We start from the raw sequence: 20213 nt of genomic DNA, 5'->3' as shown, positions 1-20213 counted from the left end.
GACAACATATATTTTCAGACCTGCATTATAAATCAGAGGGTGAGTTTACCAGACAGTGTAATTGCGGCTAAGTCAACTGTAGAAGGAAACCATAAAATGTACAAAACCCACGTTTTATTTTTTTTTAAAAACTCCACACACAAATATAAGAGTGAATTTGAGATGATGACACAGTTAATATTTAATTTTAAAACCAATTCCAAGTGCGCTTGTGTTAATTTATGTTACAAGTGAATAAGTTCAACGTATCAGTATCAACGTATAATATTTAGAAACACAGACACACACACACACATAACAATATCAAGGGGACCGTCCCCGCGTTTCCAGTTAGTTACATTCGGTTATTTCCCCTTTAAATCTGTTTATAAAACTCGCCCGCTCTCTTCCAGGCCCATAATTTCATTTGGCCTCCGTCCCAGGGCGATAAAAGACCCGGCGGGTCCGTTGTATTCCTCCGTTAATACGGCGCATAGGTTTAATATTTCACACTTGCTTATTTGCAATTCATACAAAAGATGGTGGCAGGGGGATTCCCCCCAATGTCTGTCAGGACGCGACGACAAGATGGGCACGAGAAAATGGATCGAAATAATAATATGTCTGCGGTCACGTAAATTATTTAGAAAATTGAACACATTCTTAGATTTTTCTTAATTTTATTTACTTTACTGATTAATTAAAAAAAAAATAAATGGTACCTATAAAAAATGTATCTAACAGTGAATAAAATAAATTACTTTTAATATAATCAATTTATTCTTAGAATTTGTTTAATAGTAATTAATTATCGGATTTGTTGCGCATTCGCCATTTTTAACAACAGTTGTAAAAATGGTGGATGCGCAACAAAAAACTTAAATAAAATATTCAAATGAATTAGGATAAGATGTTTGAAAACATAAAATTAATTGCCTTTTGGATGTAGTTGTAATTATACAATTTGTTTGCGCATTCACGATGTTTAAACATTTGTTAAACATCAAAAACATGTTTTTTATAGTATTTTAGAGGTTAGTTTACTGATTAATTAAAAAAAATTAAATAGTACCTGTTAAAAATAGATCTAACAGTGGTTAAATTAAATTACTTTTAATATAATCAAGTTATTCTTAGAATTTGTTTAATAATAATTAATTATCGGATTTGTTGCGCATTCGCCATTTTTAACAACAGTTGTAAAAATGGTGGATGCGCAACAAAAAACTTAAATAAAATATTCAAATGAATTAGGATAAGATATTTGAAAACATAAAATTAATTGCCTTTTGAATGTAGTTGTAATTATACAATTTGTTTGCGCATTCACGATGTTTAAACATTTATTAAACATCAAAATCATGTTTTTTATGGTATTTTAAAGGTTACTTTACTGATTAATTAAAAAAAATTAAATAGTACCTGTTAAAAATAGATCTAACAGTGGTTAAAATAAATTACTTTTAATATAATCAAGTTATTCTTAGAATTTGTTTAATAATAATTAATTATCGGATTTGTTGCGCATTCGCCATTTTTAACAACAGTTGCAAAAATGGTGGATGCGCAACAAAAAACTTAAATAAAATATTCAAATGAATCAGGATAAGATATTTCAAAACATAAAATTAATTGCCTTTTGGATGTAGTTGTAATTATACAATTTGTTTGCGCATTCACGATGTTTAAACATTTATTAAACATCAAAATCATGTTTTTTATGGTATTTTAAAGGTTACTTTACTGATTAATTAAAAAAAATTAAATAGTACCTGTTAAAAATAGATCTAACAGTGGTTAAAATAAATTACTTTTAATATAATCAAGTTATTCTTAGAATTTGTTTAATAATAATTAATTAACGGATTTATTGCGCATTCGCCATTTTTAACAACAGTTGTAAAAATGGTGGATGCGCAACAAAAAACTTAAATAAAATATTCAAATGAATTAGGATAAGATATTTGAAAACATAAAATTAATTGCCTTTTGGATGTAGTTGTAATTATACAATTTGTTTGCGCATTCACGATGTTTAAACATTTATTAAACATCAAAAACATGTTTTTTATAATATTTTAGAGGTTACTTTACTGATTAATTAAAAAAATTTAAATAGTACCCGTAAAAAATGGATCTAACAGTGAATAAAACAAATTACTTTTAATATAATTAACTTATTATTAGAATTTGTTTAATAGTAATTAATTACATATTTAAAAATAGTTTCCTGTTTTTTAAATGAAGGAGAATCTTTTATGATGAGAAACTATTGCTGTTGTCTGTAAAATTAATAAATACATATGAATCATTATATTTAAATTAATCATAAACATATTAAACTCAATTAAGATTGTTAAAATTAAAAGCACATCCATTGTTTAAAGCTATTAAAATTTAAATGAAACTTAACAAAAAATATATTATAAAGAAATATTTATATATCTTATTATATATTGCTGTTTTCTATTTTTTTATAAAAGAAACTTCTTTATTTATAAAAACAGGATTAAACTACTTGTATTTCACTTTTGACTTTTACAGGAAAAAATGGAGGGTTATAAAATAGGTTTTTTTCTTTAATACGTTAGATTTGGTGATTTGAATGGAGGTCTATTATATTGTATCTCTATTTTTATTTTTATTTATAAACTTGATGGTACTTTATCTCGACCATTTTTTAAAGCTATCTCAATATTATATCCTTTCCTATACACAACATGTGAACTTCCTTGTCGTCAAGTTAATCACACGATCCACGAAAATTTAATACACTTTCTGTCCAATAATTTAATATTATCTGAACACAGATAAGGCCTATAAAAAGAATCTCATGAAAGTATCATCCATCCCCCAGGGACCCGTATATTATGCCCAAAGTGCCCTAACGAATTCCGAGACAGATACATTTAATGTCGGGCTTTTAAGTTCGTCTGGATTCGCGTTTCGTCACCTCCCCCATAACATATTTGCTCAGACGGCGTACAAATATTTGATCAGTCTAATTTACGGTGATGTTCTCTTTAAAGTGTTCAGGTGGAACTTACACAAATTAAATTCTAACATCACCTACAAGATAATAAGTTTGTGACGATTTACAGATGGAAAGTTCCACCAGCTGCCCTCCGGCGAGCTGCTCATCCATAATCTGGAGTTCAGCGACCAGTTCCCGATGTACCGTTGCAGGACGATGCATCGTCTGAGCAGACAGGTCGTGGTTAGCAGTCCTGCCAGCGTTAGAATTACGGGTGAGTAAATGCGCCAGTTTAGTGTCGCCGGCCACGGCACCAATATGTTGCACGTAATAAGTTCGACGGGGCCGGGGAAAAACCACCCCGGCAATTCGGCTCTGTGCGTCCGGGTAATTTAATGCCGGTGCAGGTTTTTGCCGTCAATGTTACTAAGTATATTGTGGATACTTTTTACAAAGTGTACTTCCATAAGTTGGTCAATGTACAAACTTTTAGAGGACAAGCAAGGATCATTTGATCTGTCATTTCTCTAATTGTTTAGATATTTTAATTTTACTAGAATCTCCCAGATCGTTCATATCAGTTAGTTTTTATAAATCTCTAAATTTTTCTCATTATTAAGACGTGAATTCCAAAATTATTCGAATTTCTTAAAGTCTTCTTAACTTTTTATACATTTTAAGAGATTTTTTAGGTTAAGTTATCATAAATAATTTAGATTATTAAGATATTTTAGAGAATATGTTACTTTTTGACCCTTTACAGTCTTTTGAACTTCACACCAGGTTAAAAACTAAAGAATAACTTAAATTTCCAACATTTTCTCTAGATTTTCTAAATAAATAACGTCCATTATACTCATCAGACCTCTAATGACCTTGAGTTTTCAGGATTTTATAATTGTACAAGTCTTTCAGATCTCTAGGGACTATTACATCTTCCAAATCTTTAAAATTCTTCGAATTCATTAGAAAATTCTTAAATTTTTAAACATTTTATGAGATTTTTTAGGTTAGATTATGGTAAATAATTCAGATTGTTAAGATAATTTAGAGAATATGTTACTTTTTGACTCTTTACAGTCTTTTGGACTTCACGCCAGTTTAAAAACTAAAGAATAACTTAAATTTCCAACATTTTCTCTAGATTTTCTAAATAATTAACGTCCATTATACTCATCAGACCTCTAATGACCTTGAGTTTTCAGGATTTTATAATTGCACGAGTCTTTCAGATCTCTAGGGACTATTACATCTTCCAAATCTTTAAAATTCTTCGAATTCATTAGAATATTCTTAACTTTTTAAACATTTTATGAGATTTTTTAGGTTAAATTATAGTAAATAATTCAGATTGTTAAGATAATTTAGAGAATATGTTACTTTTTGACTCTTTACAGTCTTTTGGACTTCACACCAGTTTAAAAACTAAAGAATAACTTAAATTTCCAACATTTTCTCTAGATTTTCTAAATAAATAACGTCCATTATACTCATCAGACCTCTAATGACCTTGAGTTTTCAGGATTTTATAATTGCACGAGTCTTTCAGATCTCTAGGGACTATTACATCTTCCAAATCTTTAAAATTCTTCGAATTCATTAGAAAATTCTTAAATTTTTAAACATTTTATGAGATTTTTTAGGTTAGATTATAGTAAATAATTCAGATTGTTAAGATAATTTAGAGAATATGTTACTTTTTGACTCTTTACAGTCTTTTGGACTTCACACCAGTTTAAAAACTAAAGAATAACTTAAATTTCCAACATTTTCTCTAGATTTTCTAAATAATTAACGTCCATTATACTCATCAGACCTCTAATGACCTTGAGTTTTCAGGATTTTATAATTGCACGAGTCTTTCAGATCTCTAGGGACTATTACATCTTCCAAATCTTTAAAATTCTTCGAATTCATTAGAATATTCTTAACTTTTTAAACATTTTATGAGATTTTTTAGGTTAAATTATAGTAAATAATTCAGATTGTTAAGATAATTTAGAGAATATGTTACTTTTTGACTCTTTACAGTCTTTTGGACTTCACACCAGTTTAAAAACTAAAGAATAACTTAAATTTCCAACATTTTCTCTAGATTTTCTAAATAAATAACGTTCATTATACTCATCAGACCTCTAATGACCTTGAGTTTTCAGGATTTTATAATTGCACGAGTCTTTCAGATCTCTAGGGACTATTACATCTTCCAAATCTTTAAAATTCTTCGAATTCATTAGAAAATTCTTAAATTTTTAAACATTTTATGAGATTTTTTAGGTTAGATTATAGTAAATAATTCAGATTGTTAAGATAATTTAGAGAATATGTTACTTTTTGACTCTTTACAGTCTTTTGGACTTCACGCCAGTTTAAAAACTAAAGAATAACTTAAATTTCCAACATTTTCTCTAGATTTTCTAAATAATTAACGTCCATTATACTCATCAGACCTCTAATGACCTTGAGTTTTCAGGATTTTATAATTGCACGAGTCTTTCAGATCTCTAGGGACTATTACATCTTCCAAATCTTTAAAATTCTTCGAATTCATTAGAAAATTCTTAAATTTTTAAACATTTTATGAGATTTTTTAGGTTAGATTATATTAAATAATTCAGATTGTTAAGATAATTTAGAGAATATGTTACTTTTTTACTCTTTACAGTCTTTTAGACTTCACACCAGTTTTAAAACTAAAGAATAACTTAAATTTCCAACATTTTCTCTAGATTTTCTAAATAATTAACGTCCATTATACTCATCAGACCTCTAATGACCTTGAGTTTTCAGGATTTTATAATTGCACGAGTCTTTCAGATCTCTAGGGACTATTACATCTTCCAAATCTTTAAAATTCTTCGAATTCATTAGAATATTCTTAACTTTTTAAACATTTTATGAGATTTTTTAGGTTAAATTATAGTAAATAATTCAGATTGTTAAGATAATTTAGAGAATATGTTACTTTTTGACTCTTTACAGTCTTTTGGACTTCACACCAGTTTAAAAACTAAAGAATAACTTAAATTTCCAACATTTTCTCTAGATTTTCTAAATAAATAACGTCCATTATACTCATCAGACCTCTAATGACCTTGAGATTTCAGGATTTTGTAATTGTACGAGTCTTTCAAATTTTAGGTTAGATTATTATAAATAATTGAGATTATTAAGGTATTTTAGAGAGTATGCTATTATACTTTTGTACTTTTTGCAGTCTCTTGGCCTTTACAACAGATTGGAAACTAAAGAATAACTTAAGTTTCCAACATTTTATCCAGAGTTTTCAAATATTTAATATCCATTATGAGTTTTTTTCAGGATTTTATAATTGCCAGATCTTTCATGTCTATTTCACCCTGTAAATCTTTACAATTATTTGAATTCATTAGAAATACAGACAGCACTTCTGTACTTCTAATAAAGACAAGGAAGGAAATATGAGAATTTAGATGACTTTCAGATATTAAAGTATTTGCTGTAATTAAAAACGAAAGACCTGCTTAACATATAAAAGTCTATAAAATATAAAAATGTAAAAGATCAAAAGGATATTAAATAAAAATGTAAAAAGAATACATATTAAAATCGTCAGGAAATTTAGAAACCAATTACTTGCAAATCGTATCTGCTAAAAGCACCGAAGCCGTAGATATTTAATAAACGTTCAGGAACTATGTGAAACTAGTAAAGAATTTAATTTATACAAACAACATGTAGGGTGGGAGGGTACGGTGGAGTTTCCAAGTTAAATGTACAACGTCGGAAAGTTGAACGGAACAGAACTAAATGATAACTTTTCAGTCAAGTTTTTGATTGTGCCCGGAGAACAAAGCCGGTCGCATTTCAATCGGCCATTCCCTTTAATTGGAACGAAACAGGGATGCGAATTTCGTTCCGGGGGCAGGTCCAATAAGTAAGAGATCGACGAAACAAATAAAATGCAAAATCTGTTCGATACGGTGGCAAATGTTTCCCGGCGGGGAATACGGAACGAGGGACCTCTTCGATTTCTACTTTATACCCTGTTTTACATTGGCGTTGGCGAGTCGGGGCGCACACACGATGCGTTTTTAAAAAACAACGGCGATGATGGCGGGCTTATTTGGACGTCCTTCCGCATACGAATGTGCCGCAAACGCCACGTAAAATTTTATTAACGGAAACGTAAAATTATTCAATGTTTTTATACCTTTCAGACATCGTTCCCTCTGAGGGATCCACACAAACAGATTGAATAATTTCGGGGGTATCAGCATAATGTTTCTATTTTCACAAGAAATTTCTTTACAATATTTAAACGAAATAAATATTTTACGGAGCAAATGCTGCTGTATCTCAAAAATATTAAAATATTTTTAATTTCATTATGTCTTCTTTAGATTTATAAGGCTAAATTTAATATTTTTTAGAAACTCAAGATCATTCTGATCTAGGAAATCTCTTGATCCTTTAGACAGTTCAGTTTTATTAATAGTTGAATCTTTAAAAGCTTTGTGTTTTCTGGTTATATTATGTCTTCCTGACAACTATTGTCTGTTAGACTCTTTAACTCTTTAAAATTCTCTAGATTTATTAGACTAACACTCCAAATTTAATATTTTTTAGAAACTCAAGTTCCTTCAGATTTAGGAAATCTCTTGGTCCTTTAGACAGTTCAGTTTCATTAATTGTGATTGAATCTTTAAAAGCTTTGGGTTTTTTAGTTCCATTATGTCTTCCTGACAACTATTGTCTGTTAGACTCTTTAACTCTTTAAAATTCTTTAGATTTATTAGGCTAACACACTAAATTTAATATTTTTTAGGAACTCAAGATTCTTCAGATGTAGGAAAGCTCTTGGTCTTTTAGATAGTTCAGTTTCATTAATTGTGATTGAATCTTTAAAAGCTTTGGGTTTTTTAGTTCCATTATGTCTTCCTGACAACTATTGTCTGTTAGACTCTTTAACTCTTTAAAATTCTTTAGATTTATTAGGCTAACACACTAAATTTAATATTTTTTAGGAACTCAAGATTCTTCAGATGTAGGAAAGCTCTTGGTCTTTTAGATAGTTCAGTTTCATTAATTGTGATTGAATCTTTAAAAGCTTTGGGTTTTTTAGTTCCATTATGTCTTCCTGACAACTATTGTCTGTTAGACTCTTTAACTCTTTAAAATTCTTTAGATTTATTAGGCTAACACACTAAATTTAATATTTTTTAGGAACTCAAGATTCTTCAGATGTAGGAAAGCTCTTGGTCTTTTAGATAGTTCAGTTTCATTAATTGTGATTGAATCTTTAAAAGCTTTGGGTTTTTTAGTTCCATTATGTCTTCCTGACAACTATTGTCTGTTAGTCTCTTTAACTCTTTAAAATTCTTTAGATTTATTAGGCTAACACACTAAATTTAATATTTTTTAGGAACTCAAGATCCTTCAGATGTAGGAAAGCTCTTGGTCTTTTAGATAGTTCAGTTTCATTAATTGTGATTGAATCTTTAAAAGCTTTGGGTTTTTTAGTTCCATTATGTCTTCCTGACAACTATTGTCTGTTAGTCTCTTTAACTCTTTAAAATTCTTTAGATTTATTAGGCTAACACACTAAATTTAATATTTTTTAGGAACTCAAGATCCTTCAGATGTAGGAAAGCTCTTGGTCTTTTAGATAGTTCAGTTTCATTAATTGTGATTGAATCTTTAAAAGCTTTGGGTTTTTTAGTTCCATTATGTCTTCCTGACAACTATTGTCTGTTAGACTCTTTAACTCTTTAAAATTCTTTAGATTTATTAGGCTAACACACTAAATTTAATATTTTTTAGGAACTCAAGATCCTTCAGATGTAGGAAAGCTCTTGGACTTTTAGACAGTTCAGTTTCATTAATTGTGGTAGAATCTTTAAAAGCTTTGGGTTTTTTAGTTCCATTATGTCTTCCTGACAACTATTGTCTGTTAGACTCTTTAACTCTTTAAAATTCTTTAGATTTATTAGACTAACACTCTAAATTTAATATTTTTTAGAAACTCAAAATCCTTCAGATGTAGGAAATCTCTTGGTCCTTTAGACAGTTCAGTTTCATTAATTGTGGTAGAATCTTTAAAAGCTTTGGGTTTTTTAGTTCCATTATGTCTTCCTGACAACTATTGTCTGTTAGACTCTTTAACTCTTTAAAATTCTTTAGATTTATTAGGCTAACACACTAAATTTAATATTTTTTAGGAACTCAAGATTCTTCAGATGTAGGAAAGCTCTTGGTCTTTTAGATAGTTCAGTTTCATTAATTGTGATTGAATCTTTAAAAGCTTTGGGTTTTTTAGTTCCATTATGTCTTCCTGACAACTATTGTCTGTTAGTCTCTTTAACTCTTTAAAATTCTTTAGATTTATTAGGCTAACACACTAAATTTAATATTTTTTAGGAACTCAAGATCCTTCAGATGTAGGAAAGCTCTTGGACTTTTAGACAGTTCAGTTTCATTAATTGTGGTAGAATCTTTAAAAGCTTTGGGTTTTTTAGTTCCATTATGTCTTCCTGACAACTATTGTCTGTTAGACTCTTTAACTCTTTAAAATTCTTTAGATTTATTAGACTAACACTCTAAATTTAATATTTTTTAGAAACTCAAAATCCTTCAGATGTAGGAAATCTCTTGGTCCTTTAGACAGTTCAGTTTCATTAATTGTGGTAGAATCTTTAAAAGCTTTGGGTTTTTTAGTTCCATTATGTCTTTCTGACAACTATTGTCTGTTAGACCCTTTAACTCTTTAAAATTCTTTAGATTTATTAGGCTAACACTCTAATTTTAATATTTTTTAGAAACTCAAGATCCTTCAGAACTAGGAAATCTCTTGGTCCTTTAGACAGTTCAGTTTCATTAATTGTGGTAGAATCTTTAAAAGCTTTGAGCTTTTTAGTTCCATTATGTCTTCCTGACTACTATTGTCTGTTAGACTCTTTAACTCTTTAAAATTCTTTAGATTTATTAGGCTAACACTCTAAATTTAATATTTTTTAGGAACTCAAGATCCTTCAGAACTAGGAAATCTCTTGGTCCTTTAGACAGTTCAGTTTCATTAATTGTGGTAGAATCTTTAAAAGCTTTGAGCTTTTTAGTTCCATTATGTCTTCCTGACTACTATTGTCTGTTAGACTCTTTAACTCTTTAAAATTCTTTAGATTTATTAGGTTATATTAGATATAAAATGTGCCATTCCATAAATTACAACAATACAATAACAAAATGGTCATAAATTAGGATATTATAGTCAAATTGTGGTAATTTAAATTATCTAAATTGATAATCTAAAATTAAAAAGGGCGGCAAATACTTCCGTGACGTATCTGCTGGGCGGAACGAACCGTATTTCAAAAAACGGCTTACATTACTCCTCCAATTTAAAAATGAGGCAATTTAAAAACCACTTTACAAGTTTCACTGCTAAACCGTAATAATGGAATAAGAGCGGTACGTGAGACGGCCGCGAACCGTGTTCCGACCGTTTCCCACGCTAAAATATTGATATGGCGCTCATTGTGCATTGAAAGTTGATAAGTTTTATAAGCTCGCGGCCCAGATAAGTCCCACGCTCTCGTAAACCGTTCACAGAGGATCTGTCGTAATCACTTTCGGAAAACGATGCGGAAGGGATGGAGGGGTGCGTGTCTTGGGACGTCGAAGATGTTTGGGAGACGATTTATGGAAAGGTGATCCACTCAGTCGTGTCGACGAATAAATTAATATTACTATCACTTTTTCTTTCAATGTTTTTACTAAAGTACAGAAACTTTCTCTTGAATAAAGTTTGTATTTAGGGTTTTACTCGAACTAACACCCAAAGTGAACAGCTGTCTGAACCACAAAGAAGCCACTTTGAGGTAATAAAGAAAGATAATGAATTGGATCAGATGAGATGGTGAATCTTGTCCTGAACACTCAAAGTGAACAGCTGTCTGAACCACAGAGAAGCCACTTTGAGGTAATAGAGAAAGATAATGAATTGGATCAGATGAAATGGTGAATCTTGTCCTGAACACCCAAAGTGAACAGCTGTCTGAACCACAGAGAAGCCACTTTGAGGTAATAGAGAAAGATAATGAATTGGATCAGATGAGATGGTGAATCTTGTCCTGAGCACCCAAAGTGAACAGCTGTCTGAACCACAGAGAAGCCACTTTGAGGTAATAGAGAAAGATAATGAATTGAATCAGATGAGATGGTGAATCTTGTCCTGAGCACCCAAAGTGAACAGCTGTCTGAACCACAGAGAAGCCACTTTGAGGTAATAGAGAAAGATAATGAATTGGAACAGATGAGATGGTGAATCTTGTCCTGAGCACCCAAAGTGAACAGCTGTCTGAACCACAGAGAAGCCACTTTGAGGTAATAGAGAAAGATAATGAATTGGAACAGATGAGATGGTGAATCTTGTCCTGAGCACCCAAAGTGAACAGCTGTCTGAACCACAGAGAAGCTACTTTGAGGTAATAGAGAAAGATAATGAATTGGACCAAATGAGATGGTGAATCTTGTCCTGAGAAGTTACAGAATTTACTAAATGTATGCCTTGATGTCCCACACGAGTTCAATGATGATAAGTCCTAAGATATAGCTTGCCATGGCTACAAATTTGCTTCAAAATGTTAGAAACACTCAAAGATAATGATAAAAAGCATTTTTTCTTCAGTAGATCACTGGTGACAGTAGTCTCGTCTCTGGTTTTTGATGGATTTCTTCCTGAACCTTTCACACGTCGTTCAGGAACTTCACCTAGCTAAGCAGTAGATGATGATAGCTCAAATTCAGCAATTTATGACGATAACAATCCTCTATTCTCTTAATCTCATCTTTAATCGACAATTTATTTAATCACTAACTCGATCTACAGCAAAGTTATTAAAAAACAAAGATGGCACCCACCTGCACAACGTTGCAGGAAACAGGAAGCTCACATCGACGCCACATCCCATTCAAAGATATAAAAGTAAAACAATGTATAGTTTGATGAAGCCGTGTCTGTGAGGAATAAGCTAATGGATTTACGGCCCATCGCGGCATTAAACGGTTTCATTATGAAATATACGTGGGACTAAAAGCATCCACCAGTCCCGTATTTCACAGTTTTAAATTTGCCGAATGACGACCTTCGCACTTTTAATATATTCGTTTAATTTACAGCCCCTAATGAATATTTTATGGGGGCAAGAAAAAAGGGGATTTAATACCCGCGAACGGAAGGCTGAGGTTTATATAAAACGATATATTGCTTCTGGGGATTATTCTCACCTTCGTGGTTGGTAACAAACTGTTCTCTTATATATGATAAACATTTTTATGTGTTGTGAAGCTAAAGGTTGCCTCTATCTTTGCAGAGCACAGAGGAATAGTGTCGCCGGTCATAGTGGAGAACTCGGGGACTGTCACGGTGGCTCAAGATGAGGGAGCTGCTCTAATTTGCGTTGCTCAAGGTTGCCCAGCTCCAGAATATAGGTAAGCAGCTATAGAAACTATGTTTACAGCTACAAAGTTACTGATGTTGTCTTCATAAGACTTAGATGTGTCTGTACCATCTTCAGGCGAAGAATGGAATTGATATTCCTTAAGATGGTTTCAGTCCTGAAGCTACGATTCTTCTTTATCTTTCACTTATACTTTGAAGAAAGCTTCTCCATCTCTTTCAACACCTAAATTTTCTTTAAGGAAAACCAAATGACTGAAGAAAAAATGTATCTTAATCGTCATATTCGACCTTTGTAGCTATTTGTTAATGCTTATATCCAACTGGGGCCTTTGTATTAACTCTAAATCCTCTTAACCACTCTCTGAAATGATTCCAAAAGCTTAATTTTTGAAGACCATCGAAAATATCTTCTTCAATTTTATGTTAATACTGAAAATTTGTCTTTCAGGAAGTAAATTCTGCTGAAATATATTCGTATTGTAGAGAATTCATTCATAAAGCCAGACAAGATTTACTCAGCTACATCTGCTTGTGGATGGTTTCAGTCCTGAAGCTACGATTGTTCTCTCTCTTCCACTTATACTTTGATGGAAGCTTCTTCATCTCTTTCAACATCCAAATTTTCTTTGAAGAAAACTAAATGACTGAAGAAAAAATTCATCTTAATCGTCATATTCGACCTTTGTAGCTATTTGTTAATGTTTTTATCCAACTGGGACCTTTGTATTTACTCAAAATCCTCTTAACAACTCTTTGGAATGATTCCAAAAGCTTAATTTTTGAAGACCATTGGAAATATCTTCTTCAATTTTATGTTAATACTGAAAATTTGCCTTTCAGGAAGTAGATCCTGCTGAAATATATTCGTATTATAGAGAATAAATTCACAATAACGTTTTTTCAGTGTGCTCTAATTTGTTATTAACCATTTTAAGTACCCGCCCAACACAGTCATTTAGTGTGATGGCGCCACCAGGAAATGATGTTCCATTTTCAGCAATCCATCGCACGGAACATCACAAAACGGGCGATTAGTGCAAAAGTTATCTACGCATGGTCCATTAGGGCCGATTTAAAAACTTATGAAAAAGGTAGCCATGACAACGCGCTTACGTCACGCTGTTTATGGCCGAACGGCAAACATGGGAATGGCGGAATCAATCACAAAGCGACTGGCTGGAAATAATTTCACACCGGCACGTCGGCATTCAGGTCGATTTGACGGTGTCTTTTGTACCATGGCCGCGAATGGCCGTCGACGTTGTTTTGGAAAGGGCAACGTTTACGCCATTTTAATTTTACCATTCTGTCAAATAAAACGCTTGTAAAATTATTTGTATTGCTCGTGCATGAGATGAATGGTGCTGTAAATTTAGGTCAGGGGAATCACACTAGATAAATAATTAATTTATTAATATTTAAGAAACTTTGAAAGTTTATTAAGAGCTTATTACAGTGAATGTTGATATTTAAAACTGAAAGATAAAAGATTTTTGAGAACTGTGAAGTGAGAACTGAGAAATGAGAAGTGAGAACTCGCAACTGACAATTGACAACTGACAACTGATAATTGACAATTGACAACTGAGAACTAAGAAATGAGAACTGAGAAATGAGAATTAAGAACTGAGAACTGAGAAATGAGAACTGAGAATGGAGAATTGAGAACTAAGAATTGATAACCGAGAATTGAGAACTGAAAATTAAAAACTGAGAATTTAGGAATAAGAACTGAGAGTTGAGAATTGAAAGTTTAGAAAGATCTTATTAAAATGAAGGTTATTTAAAATTAAAAGAGGTTTAAGAGAACCTTAAACTTAGAACTGAAAATTGACACTTGACAACTGACAACTGAGAAATGAGAACTGAGAAATGAGAATTGAGAACTGAGAACTGAGAATGGAGATTTGAGAACTAAGAATTGATAAGTGAGAATTGAGAACTAAAAATTAAAAACTGAGAATTTAAGAATGAGAACTGAAAATTGAGAACTGAAAGTTTAGTAAGAGCTTATTAAAATGAAGATTATTTAAAATTGAAAGAGGTTTAAGAGAACTTTAAACTGAGAACTAAAAATTGACAATTGACAACTGAGAACTGAGAACTAAGAAATGAGAATTAATAACTGAGAACTGAGAAATGACAATTGAGAACTGAGAACTGAAATGTGAGAATTGAGAACTAAGAATTGATAACTGAGAATTGAGAACTGAAAATTAAAAACTGAGAATTAAAGAATGACAACTGAAAATTGAGAACTGAAAGTTTAGTAAGAGCTTATTAAAATGAAGTTTATTTAAAATTGAAAGAGGTTTAAGAGAACTTTGAACTGAGAACTGGAAATTGACACTTGACAACTGACAACTGAGAACTAAGAAATGAGAACTAATAACTGAGAACTGAGAAATGAGAATTGAGAACTGAGATGTGAGAACTGAGAATGGAGATTTGAGAACTAAGAATTGATAACTGAGAATTGAGAACTGAAAATTAAAAACTGAGAATTTAGAATTTAAGAATGAGAACTGAAAATTGAGAATTGAAAGTTTAGTAAGAGCTTATTAAAATGAAGGTTATTTAAAATTGAAAGAGGTTTAAGGGAACTTTGAACTGAGAACTGAAAATTGACACTTGACAACTGAGAACTGAGAACTAAGAAATGAGAATTGAGAACTGAGAATGGAGAATTGAGAACTAAGAATTAATAACTGAAAATTAAGAAGTGAGAATTAAGAACTGAAAATTGAGAACTGAGAATTGAAAGCTTGGTAAGAGCTTAATAAAATGAAGGTTATTTAAAATTGAAAGAGGTTTAAGAGAATTTTGAACTGAGAACTGAAAATTGAAAACTGAGAACTGAAAAGTTAGAAGTGAGAACTAAGAACTAACAACTGAGAAATAATATCTGAAAGGTAGGAACTGAAATCTGAGATTTGAGACCTGAATTATAATTAAATTAGAACTTTAAATATGTTTCCATTAAAGTCACTTTAATTAAAAAGAAACGTTGCCCAAACTAATGAAGATTCCAATAAACACGTGTAGAAAAGAATTCGTCCTATTTCTGTGCTAATACCAAATAGAAAATTTAATTAACATTAAGGCTTGGATCGATGTCAACGTGTCCCCGATAAAAGCTCCACAGGTTTGTCGAGATTAAAGTGTAAATCCACATTAATGAGCTTAAATCGCTATTCTGTTTGTTACTCAGATCTTGGATTTCTGAACGCTTCTCAGTTGTGTGACCCGGGATTTGCCCGAGGATTTTAGTCTGCACCACTCAACATTAAGGCATTAAAAGCAAAGGATATTTATCCACGTATAAGTATATTTTACAAATTGGGTTAGTTATGGCGTTTGTTGCGTTGTTTCAGGTGGTACACTCACGCGGGAATGGAGCCCAGTTTGATTGTTCCGGGACCCAGAGTTAGACAGTTAGGTCCCGTTTTAGCCATTGAAGCTGTTACTCCGGAAGACGGTAAGACTTTCAGTATATTGGGAAACTTTCGAAACTAAATACATTAATTTCGAACTGAATTACGGTGCAACGTTCTAATCGTCCCTCAGACTCTTTGTTTCTTGGGTGGGGGTGGCAGTCATTAAAACTAGATCTGGCAAGGAAAAGACTTGACGAATCTGAATACTTTAAATACAAATTACTTACAATCTATCTGCAATTTAATAAATTTATTGGTTGGAATCGATTCTGGAGTTTCCAGGGAAATAATCTTCGGGCGTTGGGGTATCGCATTTAAATTAGCAACCCCCATTGTAATCCCCCTCAGTATTCCAACGAACTGGGATTGGAATATTAAAATAGAAAGTACCGGTAATCGGTATTCGATGAACGAATTTGTTCCCTGGTTTTGATCACGTTGCACAAACGTCCCCTAAATTCATAATTAATTAATAGAAATTAGTTGGGTGCATTGAACAACTCGATACAATGATAAAAAATGTGATATTTTAGTATTTAATAAAAATTTTATGACATTTTAATAAAAAAACATCGAAAGGCCTTAATTAAATTTCAATGCACATGACATATTAAATTTTACCAATTTTTATGATCTATTAAAATAATTGCCGTTTCCGCAAAAACAATATTAATTGACATATAATAAATTCCGGGCAATTAATTTGATAAAAATTAATTTCGAAACATTCGTATTCAATATACGGTCTGAAAGCACTCAGAACGTTGTAATGGACATATTTAATACGTTCAAATGATTTATTGATGTGTTTCGAAATGTGTTTCACGTTGAAATAACACGGTGCTGTTTAACTTTAACAATGTTTTGTAAACACGATAAATTTTTAATAAAATACCAAATTAAATGCGAAAGCATTTACAAATGGAGTGTTCCAATTTACATTAGCAACGTTACGTAATTTGTAATGTTTATCGTGAATATTTTTGTTTATTTGTAAATTGAAATAAAACTGAAATTGTAACAAAAATTCTTGAACTAGAGTAAGTGAATTGAAAACTAAAAACTGAAAAATGAAAACTGAAAACTGAAAACTGAAAACTGAAAACTGAAAACTGAAAACTGAAAACTGAAAACTGAAAACTGAAAACTGAAAACTGAAAACTGAAAACTGAAAACTGAAAACTGAAAACTGAAAACTGAGAACTGAGAACTGAGAACTGAGAACTGGAAACTGGAAACTGAGAACTGAGAACTGAAAACTGAACACTGAGAACTGAAAAATCTGAAAACCTGTAAAATCTGAAAAAACTGAAAAAATTTAGAAACTGAATACTGAAAATTTAACATAAAACTGAAAACTAGAAACTGATAACATGAAAACTGAATATAAATATGGAAATGAATATTAAAATATGGAAACAAAGATCAAAGGAGGTGATAAAATGAAATGAACACAAAATTTCTTAAAAAAATTCATTTAATTTTGACGAGTTAAGAATTCAATACTCACAACACAGAATAGAGAACTGTGAACATAGAACAAACAACTGTCAACAGATAACTGTGAACAGAGAACTGTGAGGAGAGAACTGAGAACGTAGAACTGAGAACAGAGAACAGAGAACTGTGAACAGACAACTGTGAAAAGAGAACTGTGAACAGAAAATTGTGAATAGAGAAATGTGAACAGAGAAATGTGAACAGAAAACTGTGAACAGAGAACAGTAAATAGAGAACGGTGAACAGAGAACAATGAACAGAGAACAGAGAACTGTGAACAGAGAACTATGAACAAAGAACTATGAACAGAAAGCTATGAACAGAAAACTGTGGACAGAGAACTGTTAACAGAGAACTGTGAACTCTGTACAGAGAACTAAGATCAAAGAACAGAACACAGAGAACTGTGATCAGAGAATTGTGAACCGAGAATTGTGGATAGAGAACTGTGAACAGAGAACTGTGAACAGAAAACTGTGAACAGAGAACTGTGTACAGAGAACTGTGGACAGAGAACAGTGAAACAGTGCACGGAGAACTATGAACTGAGAGCAGTGAACATAAAGCAGTGAACAGGGAACTCTGATCAGAGAACAGTGAACAGAGAAATGTGAACAGAGAACTGTGGACAAAGAACTGTGAACAGAGAACTGTGAACTGTGTACAGAGAATAGAGCACAGAGAACTGTGGACAGAAAACTGTGAACAAAGAACTATGAACAGAGAACTGTGAACAGAGAACAGTGAACAAAGAACTATGAATAGACAACTGTGAACAGAGAACTGTTAACAGAGAACAGTGAATGGAGAACTATGAAGAGAGAACTGTGAACAAAAAACTGTAAACAAAGAACTGTGTGCAGAGAACTGTGAACTGTGAATAGAGAACTGAGATCAGAAAACAGAACACAGAGAACTGTGATCAGAGAATTGTGAACCGAGAACTGTGGATAGAGAACTGTGACGAGAGAACTATGAACAAAAAACTGTGAACAGAGAACTGTGTACAGAGAACTGTGGTCAAAGAACTGTGAGCAGAGAACTGTGAACTGTGTACAGAGAACTGTGAACAGAAAACAGTGAACAGGGAACAGAGATCAGATAATAGAGCACAGGGAACTGTGGACAGAAAACTGTGAACAAAGAACTATGAACAGAGAACTATGAACAAAAAACTGTGAACAGAGAACTGTGTACAGAGAACTGTGGTCAAAGAACTGTAGACAGAAAACTGTGAACAAAGAACTATGAACAGAGAACTGTGAACAAAAAACTATCAACAGAAAACTGTGAACAGAGAACTGTTAACAGAGAACAGTGAATGGAGAACTGTGAACAGAGAACAGTGAACAGAGAACTAAGAAAAGAGAACTATGAACAGAAAATATTGAACAGAGAACTGAGGTCAGAGAACAGAGCACAGAGCACAGAGAACTGTGAACAGAGAACTATGAACACAGAACTGTGTACAGAGAACTGTGAAAAGAGAACAGTGAAACAGTGAACAGAGAACTATGAACTGAGAGCAGTGAACAGAGAACTGTGATCAGAGGACAGTGAACTGAGAACTGTGAACACAGAACTGTGAACAGAGAACTGTGAACGGAGAACACAGATTTATTGATTCTCTTCAAGATAAAAAGTGAAGTGCAGACAAAATTTCGCATAAATATCGATTTAATTCGAAGCTTAAAAACTGCAGTACAATCAAACTACCCGCCGTGGATTAATACGAAGAATTATCAACCCCCCAGTTTGTAAAAGTAATTTGAATGCAAAATTCGCGGCAAATACGATCGTAATCCAGACGTTATTCATACAGATTACACGGTGAAAAATGATGTGCAGACGCATAACAAGTTTTTGAGATTATGCGCTTTCCCATTTCGACAACATCCAATGGGAAGTACCCGCAATGGGTTATTGCGTCGTAAAATCGTAATGAAGGACTGCCACGCAAAAACCGCGTTTGAATAATTCGAATTAGTGTTTTTTTTAGTAATGGCTGTTGTAATTGCGTTCGTTTTCATAAAATCCATGAAAAATGGATCCGTAAATGCACGTTTCAGTCACGGGGGTGTCATATTTTAACGAATAAACTACCGGACTGACGTAATTTAAAATATAAATCAAGCTTCGTTTTAATGTTGTATTGTGACAAACAGAAATTATAAAATGGATGGTGGGTGATCATTTATGAACTGTTGTTTCCAACTTTTGGCCGTGGCTATACGTATAGTTTGTCTTTTTCAGGGGGAATCTATCGTTGTTCTTCGTCTAATGCCGGCGGCGAGTCGAGCGCCGAGCTCCGGCTGATCGTGTCGACGGCGCTGCACGTCGAGATCTCGCCGCCGATGCTGAGCGTGCACATGGGCGGCAGCGCCGAGTTCCGGTGCGTCGTGTCGGCGCCCGGCGGCGGGCCGCACCTCGTCACGTGGTACAAGGACGGGCGACAGTTGCCGAGCACCGGACGAGGCTCGAGCGAGAACCTGATGGTCAGCAACGTGGGACGGGAGGATAGGGGCATGTACCAGTGCGTGGTCAGGCGGGCGGAGGGCGACACCGCCCAGGCCGCTGCTGAACTACAGCTAGGAGGTAAAATTAAAAATTCAACTGAATCATTGATATAAAAACATAAATATGGCTTAAATTATAATAAATAACTTGTTGTTCATACCCTCATCATCTTAATTATCATCAGAAACTAAAATTTTAGACAAACACATAGATAGTAAGAAATATAGAAAGATATCTTCTATTTATTTAAAGGTAAATTACGAGTCCAATAATAATAATTATTTCTGATTCAATGGAAAAGAGATGAGTCCACTCTGGACGTTAATTCAACTAAATCATTGACTTAAAAACATAAATCTGGCTTAAA

The 20213-nt window shown here is 32.6% G+C and overlaps 1 protein-coding gene across 4 annotated transcripts in view; it reads left to right on the top strand.

Annotated features, from left to right (window-relative positions):
* LOC109604968 (Down syndrome cell adhesion molecule-like protein Dscam2) overlaps positions 1-20213 on the top strand; it is a 174304-nt gene that overhangs the window by 124534 nt on the left and 29557 nt on the right. For all 4 annotated transcript variants that reach the window (XM_049962901.1, XM_049962900.1, XM_049962899.1 and 1 more), the window contains exons 4-7: positions 3081-3227; positions 12304-12421; positions 15767-15870; positions 19583-19924. In XM_049962901.1, the coding sequence (XP_049818858.1) occupies positions 3081-3227; positions 12304-12421; positions 15767-15870; positions 19583-19924 (711 nt within the window). The remainder of the gene's footprint in view (positions 1-3080; positions 3228-12303; positions 12422-15766; positions 15871-19582; positions 19925-20213) is intronic.

This window comes from Aethina tumida, chromosome 2 (genome assembly GCF_024364675.1).
Source record: "Aethina tumida isolate Nest 87 chromosome 2, icAetTumi1.1, whole genome shotgun sequence".
NCBI classification, from domain to species: Eukaryota; Metazoa; Arthropoda; class Insecta; order Coleoptera; family Nitidulidae; genus Aethina; species Aethina tumida.
Note: the sequence above shows the minus strand (reverse complement) of the source record. Positions and strands in the feature narration are given on the sequence as shown.